This window comes from Canis lupus, chromosome 13, assembly GCF_003254725.2.
Source record: "Canis lupus dingo isolate Sandy chromosome 13, ASM325472v2, whole genome shotgun sequence".
NCBI lineage: Eukaryota > Metazoa > Chordata > Mammalia > Carnivora > Canidae > Canis > Canis lupus.
The window spans coordinates 42,635,405-42,650,902 of NC_064255.1; the positions used below are offsets into that span (position 1 = coordinate 42,635,405).

At 35.6% G+C, this 15,498-nt stretch overlaps 1 protein-coding gene across 3 annotated transcripts in view; it reads right to left on the bottom strand.

The window, feature by feature from the left end:
• GABRG1 (gamma-aminobutyric acid type A receptor subunit gamma1) overlaps positions 1-15,498 on the bottom strand; it is a 78,991-nt gene that overhangs the window by 38,707 nt on the left and 24,786 nt on the right. For 2 of the 3 annotated variants that reach the window (XM_025435689.3, XM_025435691.3), the window contains one exon: positions 8,191-8,258. In XM_025435689.3, coding sequence (XP_025291474.1) covers positions 8,191-8,258 — 68 coding nt within the window. Of the gene's footprint in view, positions 1-6,864; positions 7,167-8,190; positions 8,259-15,498 lie in introns of all 3 variants that reach the window. The other variant, XM_035708455.2, reaches the window with a different exon arrangement.

Sequence of the window (15,498 nt, forward strand, 5' to 3'; positions counted from 1 at the left end):
ATTGTAGTGAGAAGTCGTGATGTAGTACAAAGAACACTGGTTGGATGGAATCAGGAAATCATACCATAGTTCCAGATCTGTGACTTTCTAGAATATAATGCTGACCAACTCATTTATTCTCTCTCACTGGAAAAATGAGGACACCAGGCAAGATCATTATTATGGTCATCCTGAGCTCTAAAGCCCAGTGATCATGAGAACATTGTTGATCATGAGAATGTTATAAAATGTTAGAAAGTAAAACATTTAAAAGTATTTTAAACATAAACAAGGTTAAAGACTAAAATGGAGATGGTGTCTTTCAATGACCTTCCCTCATAAAAATACTTCTGAGCTACAGGTGTTCTTGTTACATTCCTTGAATCCCACTTAATTTCTGCTAAATTGATGGTTGGAAGTGGCTTCAGGAAATGGCTGCCAAACTCGGTTGACTAGAAGTCTCTGAAGAGCGTTTTAAAATTCTGATTCCAGGTCCCTGTCATGGATTACTGAATAAGAATCTCCTAGAGTGATAGCTAAGAATTTGGATTTTTCCAAAAATGTTACTTTCTGATATGTAGTTTTGGTTATAAAGGCTTGGAAATTTTCCACAACATTCTATTCCTTCCTCGATGCATTTATATCCTATATGCACTAGTTTTCTGCATAGCAAAAAAGAAAAAAGAAAATCAAAAAACAAACAAAAAAACAGGAAAAGAAAATAAGAAAACAAAAGAAAGGATACAACCTCCCTTTATTAATTAGAATATGAGAACTTGCGCGTATGTGTGTACTTAAGAGAAGTCTGGTTTTTAACATTCAACTAAAATATGTACCTCTACAAGATTTTCGAATGTATTCTTCTAAAATGATGAAGTATTAACCCCTTGAAATTACCTTGGGCCATGTGGAAGTACCACCACGTGTGCAAAACTGCATTTTGTTGGACATTTATTGTTTTGTTACATTTTTATATTATTAGCAAAGCATTAACACTCTCCACTTTCCTCCTATAAATGAATTTTATATTGAGATGCAGAACAATTAAAGTAGTTGCCTATTAACTTTGGGTTCAGGATTGAACACCCTTGGGAGGTACCACATAACCCAGGTAATTTAATTTCAAACAAAGGGGTAAAAAGGAGGAATCAAGAGGTATGTTTGAATCAATTTCAACAAATTGGAGTGACTTGGAGCCCCTGGGAAGAAAGCAAGGCTAAAACCAGCTTTTAATCACATGTATGGAAGTCACGAGTGGAAACAAACCATCTAGACTCTCACTTGGCCACAACTTTCCCTCCTAAGCCTACCCTGAGGCCAGAACTGCCAAGCCACATGGGCCCGTTCTACAACATTCTACATTTACTAATTCATAAGAACTCAAACTGTAACTAACCCAGGCTCCCAACCTTGATGCCTATCATTAGAAAGGAATTCAAAATAGACACCTCCAAAATCTGACCAAGATGTATCAGAGATCTCAGAGGTATTTATTTATCCTCATATCCTAAGGAAATAATTATTCATGGCAAAAGGATTTTGATAACATTGTTTCATCAGAACACATTTGAAACGTTCCAATTGTTAAGTAATGAATTGTTAATATATCATGGTGCAAATATGCCCCCTAATATCATGCGACATTTAATGATACTTTAAAAAAGTAATTAAGTGTAATAACAGTCATGATATAATAAGTGGAAAGACACAAAGTTATAAAACAATATGTATACTATTATAGCATTTGGTAAAACTACATACACATAAAGATATTAAAATGATAGTAACAGTGGTGACCACTAGATAATGGTAATCTAAATTTTTTTCCTTTGGCCTGAATGGAATTTCTAATTTTCCCATATTTGACATGTATTTCTTTCCTAAGAAGAAAAACCCATATTTTTATGATTTTCTTTAAGGAAAAAAAGCAGAGGGTCACCATTTATAACCTAAAATACGTATGAGTTCATACATGGCAATCTTCCTGGCACTTCCCCTTCTGTTTTAGTCTGATTTGCACTTTTTTAGTCATCCTCCCTATTAGGTTTCATGCTTCTCTGAAGAAAGAAGGTCATATCTTTTATAACTTAGCAGCCAATGCACCAACTGTCACAATACAGGCTGTAAATAAATATAAGACAAACAAAACCACAAAATAAGAATTAAAGTATATTTGTTTACATCAAGAAATAATAAAATTATTTTAATAAGTTTGGGAGATTTAGAAGTTAATTTAATTTCCCAATCTTAGAGCTTTACCTTCCTATTTATGGGGCAAATGGGCATACAGGATCAAAGAAACATAGAGATGAAAATAACACTCATTTAATTTTATCTCTGCTAGTGTTGAGTCAAAAAGTACCTAAATTTTATGTTGCTTTAAAGATGAAGCTTGTGAAAAGAAATAGATTTTAGAGAATCTAATGCCAAAAAAATTAACATAGTATGCAGAAATTTAAAATATTAAATCCATGGAAACAAGCCTTAAAATATTGTACAAACAAGTAAACTTAAAATTGTTAAGTATAAATGCATTTCTTCAAGTACCTTAATTAGTCACAGCCAAGAAAACAAAAACCCTTTGTCTTTCCCTCCATTAGCATATTCAGTTCAATTATCCAGATACAAAAATATATATATATACATATATATATGTATATATATATATCTTGTTTCCATGACTTTGCTGTTTCGTAATTCCTCAACTTAACATACTTGGCAAGAAGTGACTAATTCTTGTTAATATAGTAAAAGGAATAAATTAGGTTTCTTTGATACGTACAAGCTATGCCTAGGGCATTGCCTCCTTGAATCTAGAAGCAGCAGGGACAAAAAATGAAAGAGAATGACAGAGAGAAAGAAACCAGTTGAACATTTGCACCAATTGCATGAAATACTGAAGAAATGTGTTCCTTGCAGTGTTAAGAAATTCTTGAAGAAAAATCTCTGTATGGGCACCAGCTTTCTCAATATATTTAGAATATTTAAACACATATGTCTGGGGAGTTTATTATCAAAAATAAGTCTGATAAGATACAAGTATAAAAAGACTTAAAAGTCAGCTCTCACCATTTTCATGCAGACTACTAACTAGGCTCCCACCACCCCCACCCCACCCCACCCCACCCCCACCCTTCCACCATATTTGATACCTGGCCGGTCCACTTAAATGAGTGGAACAAAATTTGATTGCTGGGAAAATCCCTACTTTTCATTCCATAATGAATTGTGTTTATGACTCCTGTAGCCCCACATATACTTTTGTTTAAGAGAGTTTTGTCTTGTTTTACCTGTGTAGGGAACATTTGGATTTTCCTTTTCTGGTAAAAGGAGTCTGAAAGGGGGCAGTATCCTTAAATGTGTCTATCCTGGCTGGAAAGAATGCAGCCTGGTTTTTGCCAAGTTAACTTAATGGTTTGTGTCCCGCTGACCCCCTTGAAGTCATCCCCAGCCAGTAGTCATTTTGGAGTCCAGCCCAGCTGGTGCCCCAGGTACTTTCGGAGTTGTGTTCCTCCTAACTGGCGCCCTGATTCCTCTGTTCTGTCTCCATCACCAAGACCAATCGCAATTGAATGCAGGAAGAATTATTCAGCTTCGGCTCTCTACTCTAGGACGGTGTGATGTGTTACTCTGGCAGCTAGAATGATATGAAGTTAAGTTCATACAGACGTGAACTGGGACCTCATTCTTCTTTTTTAAGTTTCTAGTTAAATTCCAGTTAGTTAACACACAGCAGAATATTCGTTGCAAGTGTACAATGAGTGATTCAGCCTGTTGCCCATCACCTGCGTCGCCCATCCTTCCTCTCCCGCCCCTCTGGTAACCAGCAGTTGCTTCTCTCTGGCTAAAGGTCTGTTTTTTGGTTTGCCTCTCTCTCTCTTTTTCCCTTCTGCTCATTTGTTTTGTTTCTTAAATTCCACATGTAAGTGAAATCATGTGGTATTTATCTTTCTCTGAGTGACTTACTTTGCTTAGCATAACACCGTCTAGATCCACCCATGTCATTGAGTTTGTTCTCTCTCTCTCTCTGGGCTCATGCTTTCCATGTGCTCCTAATGGTAATCTCTTAATATTGGACTGTATGATACCAGTTTCTATAAGTAAACTCATGTCCAAATCATACCTGTAATTTTCTTTCTCTTTTTGTTGCCAGAAATATTCAGAAAGGTATTTTTGGCGAAAGTTTCATTTAAATGTTTTCCGTTCCCTTTTAACCAACCCCAAAAAGAGAAAAATAATTTTTGCCCTTGCAAACAAATAGGAGTGTCACTTTAGGGAGGAGTGGGTATGCATGTTGGGCGCTGGGCAGTGTCTGGCTCTCCAGTCTGGGGCTGGAAGGCCAGTCCAAGGAGTTCATTTCTTGGGAGCCCTGGGCGGCCTTGGAATGAGTGAGTGAGCAGACTCCCATCCTGCAGGGGAGGACTTGTTCTCCTCTGCAGGTAGGCACATGAGCGAAAGCTGCCGAGCTGGCCAAACCACAGTGGTCATGGTTGGCACTACTGTAAGCCACGTAAGCCATCGCATGGGGGAATGTGGTTCTGCTCTGGATGCCGTGCAGCAGGTATGCCATGGGACCCTTGGCAAAAACTGCTTCGTCTGCCCTGTCAGAGGTCTCATGGTACAGGGGCACAGGAGACTGCATCTAGCAATTGTTGTGAGCATAGTCTACCATGGAGACATTCTCTTCCTCATGGCCTACCACCCTGTAGCCAGGCCCATTGTCATACAAGATGGCCGTGAAGGGCTTCGGGTCTATATCGCTCACCATGGGGGCCAGGCCAAAGATAAAGTTGCCAGGGGGGCAGAGTTGCCAGGGGGCTGCACTTGCCAAAGATGAAGACATGGGAGGGGTCTGTGGTAATGAAGGTCAGTGTCTCTTCCAGGGAGGTCATAGTGCGTACCTACCCAATTGCCCAAACCATTTCCACCACCTCATGCAGTGCCTGCTTGGTCTTTCCCTCCAAGTTACACCAGGAATTTTCATCTATCATTGTTTCTATACCTACTCCCCTTGTGTGTGTTTTATATATAAGGATTCTTGTTTATTTATTTGAGAGAGGGAGGGACGGAAGGAGAGAGTAAGCACCAGTGGGAGTGGGGGAAAGGGCAGAGGGAGAGGGGCAAGCAGACTTCCTGCTTAGCAGGGAGATGTCCTTGCAGCTCCATCCCAAGACCCCAAGATTATGACCAGAGCAGAAGTCAGACTCTTAACCAATTGAGCCACACAGGTGCCCCCTCATCGCCCTTGTGTTTAGTCTCCTGTTCCCCATAATATCATCTTGGATTCCCTCAAACTCCTATTGATTTTGACTTGATTTGGAGAATTGCAATGCCCTTTGAATGTTGTATTAGCTCATCAGAGGGGTAAGCTGCTACTGTTTTATTATCCTAAGACATTTACCCAAAAGAGGAGAATCATGTAATTTCTCCAATGGTATTTTTTTGTTCTTTTATATTTAAGATTGTTTTTTATTATTAACTTTTTAAAAATTTTAATTTGAAAAAAATTTTGAGTATAGTTAAGATACAGTGGTTTTTTTGACACAGTGTTATATTAGTTTCAGGTATACAATATAATGATTCAGTGATTCTATACATTGCTCAGTGTCATACATCACTCAGAATTTTCATCAGTTGAACAGCTTTCATCCAAGTTTTATTCTTATTCAGTTTTCATTAGTGTATCTGTTACTCATTTTGAATTTAAATTCTCAAAATGTAAACTATGGAATTAATCTATTTATTGACTAAACTGTTCATGCATTCAATGTTCAATTATTGAATATCCTATTTTTTGCTAGTGACACCAAGATTGAAGTCATTAACCTAACCCTGAAAATAAGTAAGGAAAAACATATCTCATCATAGAATAGTGCTGTATAAGATCTTATCAGCAATCTAAAGAAATATTATCTTATGAAGCCAATTTTAAAAAGAAATAACAATTTTGCATGAAGTAAAATTTTAGCTAATTAAAAAAATAAAACCATTAAACTAATAAGTTAATTTTGTTTCTTACCAGTAACTTGAATTGTATGAATAGTTAGGGGTGGTGGGAATTTATCCTCTTGGTTGCTTAATTACATTCCAGTCTGCTTGCTTGATTACACTCATATTCAAAGCAATTCTGTTCATTTTATGAAAATAGAATTCTAATTTTCCTGCATTGTTTAGTTAAAATAGTCTTTTATGTAAACTGTTTCTTATTAATCCTCAGTATGACAATGATTCTCTTTTAATAAACATTATCAAATATTCTATGTCTTTTTTTTCTTGTATGTGCTTTAGTATCACCAGTTTTAATAGCAATTTCATTCCATTAGCTTTAAAAAAAAAAAAAAAACTATTACTGTCCGAGGTTATGAGTGTGTAGTTTGCCCTACTGGGAAAACTAAATCTTTAATACCATGAAACTTTTATGCAGGGAGATGATCATAGAAGCCTCTCAGTAGCCATTCTCGTCAAAGTATCTCTGGAATACTAATACAGCCTTGAATCCTAGTTCTCTTTATTTTAATGACCACATTTTTTTAATGAATTCATTCAAATTAAAAACAAGAGCCCATGACAAAATATACAATTCAGAAAATGTAGACATCCATAAGCTCTAATGGGCTTATCTTCTTTAAGTATTGGTTAATTAGAAACTAAACATTGTAAGATTCTCCTAAGGAGAAAATTAGCATTTTAGTAATATATTACTTTATAGAGTCTCATATTTGCATAATGGTAAATTAATACCCACAGGTAGATAGAATGCTTTATCTTTACAGAAATCAGCTGTTTGTTTAGGAATTCAATTAGGGCAGAGCCAATACCCAAAAATGTGTTGGAACTTTTTCCTTGGTTTCTTTGCTACTATTTTACCTCCATTTTCTTACCAACCTTGTGATTCTTTTACTACTTCAGCATCATCTTTCAGATCCTTAAATGTATGTGTTCCTTAAGGTCTGATATTTACTCTTTTTTTCTTCTCTTCACTTTAAGATTGTTGTACCCATCTCTAAGAAGTTTAGCTAATTTCTGACAAGTATCTGCTGCAGCTCTGTCTCCTGAGAGCTCCTCATTTCAGATTCTCTAGTTCAACTTATTTCCAGGGCCAATTCATATTCATTTGCAATAAGGAGACAAAGATGTCAGTTATGGTGTGGCCAAAAAGCTGTCAGTACAGTAGTCAATGCAGGCAGCTGTGAAAGTTAATGACAATCATGTGAACATCATATCAAGTAAGAGAGAGGCTGAGGCTGACAGTAATACTGCCAGAATCAGCAGACACAGGCAATTGTTAAGCATGAGGGCTATTCAGATAAAAAAAAAAAAAAAGCTTAAGGTCTACAATAAAGGGTGATCTGACTGTTGTGCTAATGAATAAATGAAGAGAGAAAAAATCAGCAAAATTCTGAAAATTATCTTTAGATGGTGTTATGGGCTGAATGGTGTCCCCCTAAAATTCCTATGTTGAAGCCCTAAACCCCAGTACCTCAGAATATGAATTCTAGATCACTTCAGAATAGAAGACCTATTGCTCAGACTACAGCAACCTCTTAACTGGTGTCTCTAACCCTCTTCACTGGTCTTGTCCATCTTCTACACTGTTGGAAGAGTGATCTATTAAAAATACACATCCACCTATGGTGCCCTCCTGATGAAAAACTTCTAGTCATTTATTTCTCTGATCCAAGGGGATGCAATCCGTACAACACACGGCTTCCTATTATGGCTAGAATAAGGACCGTAACCTTTCTGACAGCCTCACTTCCTTACTTGCACTTTATGTGCCAGTGTTATTAAACTATGGGAAGTTCCCCGGATCTTTTCAGGTTGTTGTGTTTCTCCATGACTCTGTACATGCCCCCAGCCCTGCCCACCCCACCAATAAGTCCGTTTTTCTTCTCTATTTTCTCCTCAGTCCTTCTGGTGATCTCTTTCCAGATTTCTCCAGGGATCTACTCTCGATGGATCAAGTGATAATTTTTCATGCCCTAGCATAGTTCCCACCAAGCACAGCACATTGGAATAAGAGGCTACACATTCTTAGATATGAGATATTATTTAGTTCTAGGGCCTGAACCTGGCACACAGTCATTTCACAGTTGCCCTGGACTCTCTCTCAGGATGAGCTATCAGAATTCATCACACATCCATTCTATTATTAAGAGATATACTCAAGAACTCTATGGCACTCAGTTATTTTTAATATTCTTTACTCACCATATTTATGGGATCAACTGGTCCAATGCTGTTTACGTAAACATCAGTTTCAATTACCGTGGGCCTCACTGTAAAATACCAACACAAAGAATGGTCAAAGATCAGATCAGAGGTTCTGTTAAATCAGTCTTAGCTTTAAATAAATCTTCATAAATAATAACATTTAGCATCTAAAGAATAAAATATGTCTCATTAGGAAATGAAAAAGCACCGATAACAAAAACACATCTTTCCAGTTTATAAATCAATTATATTTGTAAAAATTAACATTTTTAACTGAAACATTTTTTTTAAGATTTTTTAATTTTCTTTTATTTTAGAGGGAGAGAGAAGCAGGGGGAAGGGCAGAGGGAGAAGGAGAAGCAGACTCTGCACTGAGCATGGAGCCTGACACAGGGCTCAATCCCAGGATCCTGAGATCATGACCTGAGTCAGATGCTTAACCAACTGAGTCACCCAGACACTCCTAAAAACATTTTAATGTACAACCTAAAAATGTTACAAATATCTAAATCTTTCATTAAAATTAAGGAAGTTAATTCAATAAAAATTGCTAGATAATTTGCTCTCTGAATTTTGATAGAATTTGAATGGATATTAGAACCTAAATATTAAGCAATCCTACTTAATGTGTATCAGTAGTGTGCTAGTAACTGTTGAACAGCCTTGTTCCCATGGTTGGGCGTGAGGGAAGCCCTGATTTGTAACTTTTGCTGATATCCATAGGTAAATATCCCCACAGTGGCTGATTTCAGGATTCAGATGTGAAGTCACTGAATGTAGAGTTGGGATGGTATTTAATAAGCAGCTACTGTGAGCCAGTAGAAGCATGTTCCAGCAGAAAATGGGGCTTGAAGCATGATTGTGAGGATTAAAGGAGATAATATCTGTTGAGCATCTACATTCAGGTCTGATTCTTACGAGGAGCCTCATAAATATTTGTTCTTACCTCTTTCTCCCTTGTTAACAGCATTCCTTTAGGTTGTGCATGTTGGCTCCAGAGTTAGGTGTATTTTTATCTCAATTTCACAGAGTATATTATATAGATTTCACTATGGATATCATCTATTGTGTTATGTACACAACCAGTTTTGTCTTCCCAGTTAGTCTTAAACGGTATATACTGTGTATCAGTATTTTACAGTCCATCAAAAGGTACGGTGCAGTCAGCCTTTTAAATGTTTATCCAGTGACATGATTAACGAATACCAGTAATACTTCCATATTGGATTATGATTTTTTGTTTGCTATGAAAAATATTTTCACGTAGTTTCTTTCATTCCCCCTGTCTCACCAAATATAATATAAAAGGGCTCATTTATTGATTTAGCAAATACTTGTTGAGGAGTTCACAAAATAGACAAGAAGAAAATCAAGAAGAAAGCCTATCATATATCTCAAGAGATTGATATAGAGATAGATGAAGCAAACAAAATAAAGCAGAAAAACCGCCTTGTGGATTGGAAGTTTCAATACTAAAGTGGCATGTTTAGTAATATTTACCCAGGTCTCCTTTTAAAATTTTATCTAATTTCCCATTTCTGGCCTAATATTTATCATTGTTAAAATTCAGACACAATGTTTGACTAGCAGGACACATCTTCCTCTCTAACCATAGCTGAGCCTGGCTGTCAGTCTCTATCCAGTCCCAAGTCCCCTGTCCTGAAACCATCCAACCTGGCAGATTGCCCCTGCTAGCAAGACTTCAATGGAAAACTGGAGGCATTGTGAAAAATAGTGCTTATATAATTTCAAAACAATATTTACTTTTTCCCTTTGCAATGAAAAAACAAACTACTCTTGGGAAAACATGGTAACATTTACATAGTTTGGTTTTCCTCAAGTAAAGATTTTATTACATGGTATATATAGTTTCTTAGCTAGAAAAATAAATGAGATTTGTCAAAAATAGTTTAGTATGCAGAAGTTCTGGTCTCTAGACCTAAACGATACATGACAATGTAATTCAATCTGCTTGCCAACAATTAGATTTCTTAAATAAAAGCAAGTCATATGATTTATAGAAGGCTTTATAATTTAACTTAGGCTGATGACTTCGGAGATTATTTGGTTTAAGTGTTTGCCATTTATTTCTGACTATGAATTGAAGCCAATAAATATCATATAATTAAGCTAGTTTTTGCTAGATTTATAGAATGGATTTTATGAAAGCCAATTAATAAAAAAACATTAGGTTTCTTAGTTCCATTTGTAAGTATATTTATTGCTAGTTATAAGCAATTAAGTGGAATGTACTAGACTTATTTAATTAGATTTTTTTTCAGTTCATCTGATAAATCAACAAACACTGAACATCTTTACTGCATGATAGTAAGGGTGAAAAATAAATGATTCTCGAGGGCATTTTTTAATAGGACATACTTTTTACATTTATACTATAGAAAGTTTTAGATATGAGTGATCTCTCCTGGTTTCTTTTTTTTATATTTTATTTATTTATTCATGAGAGATGCAGAGAAGCAGAGACACAGGCAGAGGGACAAGCTGACTCCCTGCGGGGAGCTCTATGAAGGACTCGATCCCAGGACCCCGGGGCCACGCCCTAAGCCGAAGGCAGATGTTCAACCACAGAGCCACCCAGACGTCCCTCTCCTGGTTTCTTGATATTAATACTTCCTTAACCAATCATGAAACAAATATATACTAGAAAAGTATTAACTCTTAATATAAGGGTGTTAGCCACATTGAAATATTTCGTGAGCAACAGAAACCAAGTTCATTTGAGATAGGCCAAAAGAATCACATTAGTGAGTCCAGTGTAGAACATGGCTATTGATAAAAATATCCAATAAATAACTTCATAAATATATATTTGCAAACCATGAGCATTTTCTTAGTTATTATATTTCCTATTTTATAACTTTAGGCTGCTGCTATTTCATCTAGTTTTTTAAACTTCAGCCTCAGAACATGAGGAAGAATAATTCTGAAAGTGAACGAAAATATTTCAGATTAATTTTAAGACTCCAGCTAGAGATTATATGCTTCAAAATAGACTGTAAAGAGGAATACAACAGAAAACTGTCATCGTTCTTTAATAAAAGACTCATTGCCACTTTTACTGATTCATACTCTGAACAATACTTGTGTGTGAAATCACTTATAATATAGGCTTCTTGGTAGAGTAAGTATACTTTCTTAGCTCTATGATTTTCTCAGCATAAAGTTTGTTCATTTGCAAGATTTTAGTGATATTTAAAAAGAGAAAACATCAGATTTCCATTCAAAAATTAAAAAGGAAACCAGAAGCAAATTGTCGTTCCAGTCTCATTAAGTGACCTTCAGAAGTGGGCACAGATTATGTTTAATTCTTCAACATATTGGAGATGAAAGATCACCTTTTTTTACAGACAGTATAACAATGATGGAAAAAATGTACTACCAGAGCAAATTACATCTTTGATAGATGAAATGCACGTGGAGAGGATACTGGATTATTTCTGCAAGGCCTCTTTCTGCACTGTGATTCACTTTAAGTATCTCAGCAGAATATAAGATAAACTCTCAGTGGTAGTGAATATAAGAAAGAATGGACATTCCAAGTAACCTAAAGAAAATGAAGAGAAGAGTAAGAAGAAGCAAAAAAAGAATTTAAAAAGAAGAAAGCAATGAGATCAATGAAGTTTCCACACTCAGCTTCCACGTGGCTATGGCAAAACTGAAGGCAGTCAACTGTAGAAATGGGTAATCAGTTTTTAATCAGAAGATATAAAATAAAATACATTTAAAAAACATTTTCTTCCTAATTGTTTTCAACCATGCTCTCTTAGATGACATTCAAATAACTCTAAGATATCTTTAGCAGATTATGTAGCTTCTGAGTCACTTTTGTATATTAATTCAAATGAATTAGTTAATTAAGTTTAATTAAAAATTAACTCAGGTTGGGATGCCTAAGTGACTCAGTCAGTTAAGTGTCTGCATTTGGCCCACACTTGGGATCACATCTCGGAATCCCAAAACAGCTCATGTCCTGGGATTGACCTTCACCTGGCTTGCTGCTCAGCAGGGGGTCTGCTTCTCCCTCTCCTTCTGCTGCCACTCCACCTGCCTGTGCTCTCTCTCTCTCTCTCTCTCTGTCAAATAAGTAAATAAAATATTTTTTTAAAAAATAACTCAGGCCATTTAAAATGTTTAATCCCAGAACATAAGTTTAATAGTCTTTTCTGTTGTAATAAAGTAGGCATTAAAAAAATAGCTCCACTGACTTAGATGTTACCATTATAATACACAGACCTTGAAGGAACTATAAATAATAGGTTTTTCTTGCCCTAGAATGGACAGGAGGGGTTCTTAACTCAAAGATATCACATTTGGATCCAAATACTTCTTCCCAGGCTTTACTAACAAGGAAATGTCAACTAACAATCACCATCTCCTTCTGCAGGTTTACATATGGATATGTAGATATTTGGATAAACACGGATGAAAAAGTACCTATGGATAAATAAGTTCTTAAGTACAGTCTAATACTTTAGCCAATAGATACCAACACAGAAGCCAGAAACGATACTAACACAAACTTTGGATAGAAAAAAAATGCCTACAAAAAGCACTTCAACAATTAAGTCATTTATTACATTTTCTCTGAGATGAACAGACAAAATGCTACTATGCATGATACATATGCCTATTTAAATTTAAATAAAAATTAATTTAATTAAAATAAAAATGTATTCTCTTAGCCATACTAACTATATTTCAAGTATTCAGTAGCCAATAACCAATTTCAAGAACTCAATACACATATATATGACATTTTAATGTATATTTAATTATTTACTTTAATATAATATAACTTAAGTTATACATATATTTAATTAAGTATATATATTTTTAAGCATTTCAAATGTCTTCTTAGGAAAATGGAAGATGGGGCTCTCGTTCTATAGTTAAACATCTCCTCAGGCAGCAGATTTAGCAACCTGTTCCTGCTCCTATATCTGATCTGGGGGGTGGGGAGCTAGAAGAAAATGATAGAATCTAAAGAAAGAGAAGCAGTGGAGCATCTGCCTACCTACTCTTTCATAGTGTGTCGAATATTTTAATTTCTTGTAGGTATAATTCATATCAAAATAAATTGACAGGCTAGAAGGATCTCACTAGTTTTGTTATTTTTTTGTTTTGTTTGTTTGTTTGTTTTTTTAACCTAAGAAAGTGGTGCACTGGCAGCATGTATCTTGTAGATGAAAGGAGCTAAGATGGGTGGAAGATAGAATCATCTAGATTTTCCATGTCAAGTAAGTAAACAGTATAAAATGCTGCCTAGGAACAAACAACAAAAAACAATCCTACCTTCCTACCTATAAAAATTGTTATTTATACAACTGCCTCTCAAAGTACATCAAGGGCCAGTTGATGTCTGATGAAAATGAAGTGAAAACTAGTAAGACAAAGGTTTCAAAGGCACCTAATTAAATGAACACAAAGACCATCCCTCTTCATATCTCCTGCATGTTTCTATCACGAGGAACCTAGAAGAGTTAAACAGATGGAATAGAAGAGCAGATCACACCTCCCTTCCTCACCTCACCAAGTCCCTCTATAGTGGAACTTGTCTACTCCATGTCCTAGGAGAGTGAATGGCATTAATTCTGTTCAGATATTAATTTTTATAAATTTATTTTTATTGGTGTTCAATTTGCCAACATATAGAATAACACCCAGTGCTCATCCCATCAAGTGCCCCCCTCAGTGCCTGTCACCCAGTCACCCCCACCCCCCACCCACCTCCCCTTCTACCACCCCTAGTTGGTTCAGATATTAATTCTTATATCAAGCTATTTGAATCACTAAAACTGCCTGGAAAGCCATAGACTCTACCCGAAAAGATGTTAAGAAATGAAAAAAGAAGATTCAACATAGAGTAATTGAGAAAGTTTCTCAATTCTTGAAAACTTTCTAGAATTATGCAACCTTTTAATGTTAATTTGCCATTAAGTTTAGAAGTACTCAGTAAGTTGATTGTGTGTAAATTTTCATAGCATCAGTGAAGAGTGAAGACACTAATGAAATTTTGGACAGAAAAAAAAAAAAGAAATTTTGGACAGAAAGGAATGTCTGCAAAGATCACCTCAACAAGTAAGACATTGATTATGCCATACTCTGAGGTGTCAGATAAAATGCTAATATGCGTGGTATGATTATCATGGTTCTTAGGGCATATTTAATTTACATTATTAAACAAAGTGATGATGTCACAGGTGTACATGGATTTTGAAAGTCCATATCTTGCTCTGAAATAATGTACCTTAAATGCTAAATTGATGAAGTAGAACCTACACACGGAATAAAAAAGATTATACACACTGGCTTTCATTCAGCAAATATTCATTCAGCAGACAGTAAATGAAATCTTAAGTTTATGCTTCAGGCATTGTTTTAGGGATATGGTGATATCTACTTTCAGGGAACTTATTAATAAGAAGAAAACTGAGTATCAACTAATGTGAAGTATGATGAGTAAAATGGAAGTACAGATTTCTGCTTCTTATGATAAGTAATGGTAACAAATTACCCATCTCAATAAACATGACTGTATGATTTATATGAAATTTTTAAAAAATTATTGAAAGAATCACACAGCAGCTAGCAAAATCAAGATTGAATGCAAAGATTTCCTGGAAAGAATGTAAATGGAGTATTGTAAGCTCTGCGTTATTCTGGCCACTTTTCCCTTTGGTGCATTTGCTGTTTTACTGCATAGAAATGGTGATTGAAAAGGGACAGTGTTTTAGAATTTGCATCTGTCTCATTGGGCAAAACTGGAGTTAAGGGCGGTCAAGACAGTCAAGACTTCCCTGTATTAAAATGAACAACAGAGGATTTAATCAGACATTCTACATGTAATTTCCCCTCAAGGTATTTATTAATTCCTAAAGTGTACATGTGTACAGTGTGATGCTAAGAAACCAAGTATAAATCAGCTGCTAACCATCTGACATAATAAGGATTTCAGCTATTTCCACCATCTCCGGGGCCATGAAGGAAAGGGATCCTTAGTATAAACCTCAGGCTATCAGTTGAGAGACTTCAAATAGTTATGCCCTGAAAAAACAAAGTTTCACAAAAAGAAATATACCAGTTTGGGCCAAATGAAGGAGATTTTCCTTACTTGACTACCAAACTGAATTAAAATCCTCTCTGGAAAGAAATAACATCATCTAAATCTCCATTATTTTTAATATACTCTACCAGCATTCAATAAAAAAAAAATTGACATACAATAAATGAAACAGAGGCAAATCACCTTAAACTAAGAGATAAAATGAAAAAGAAATTTTGGGG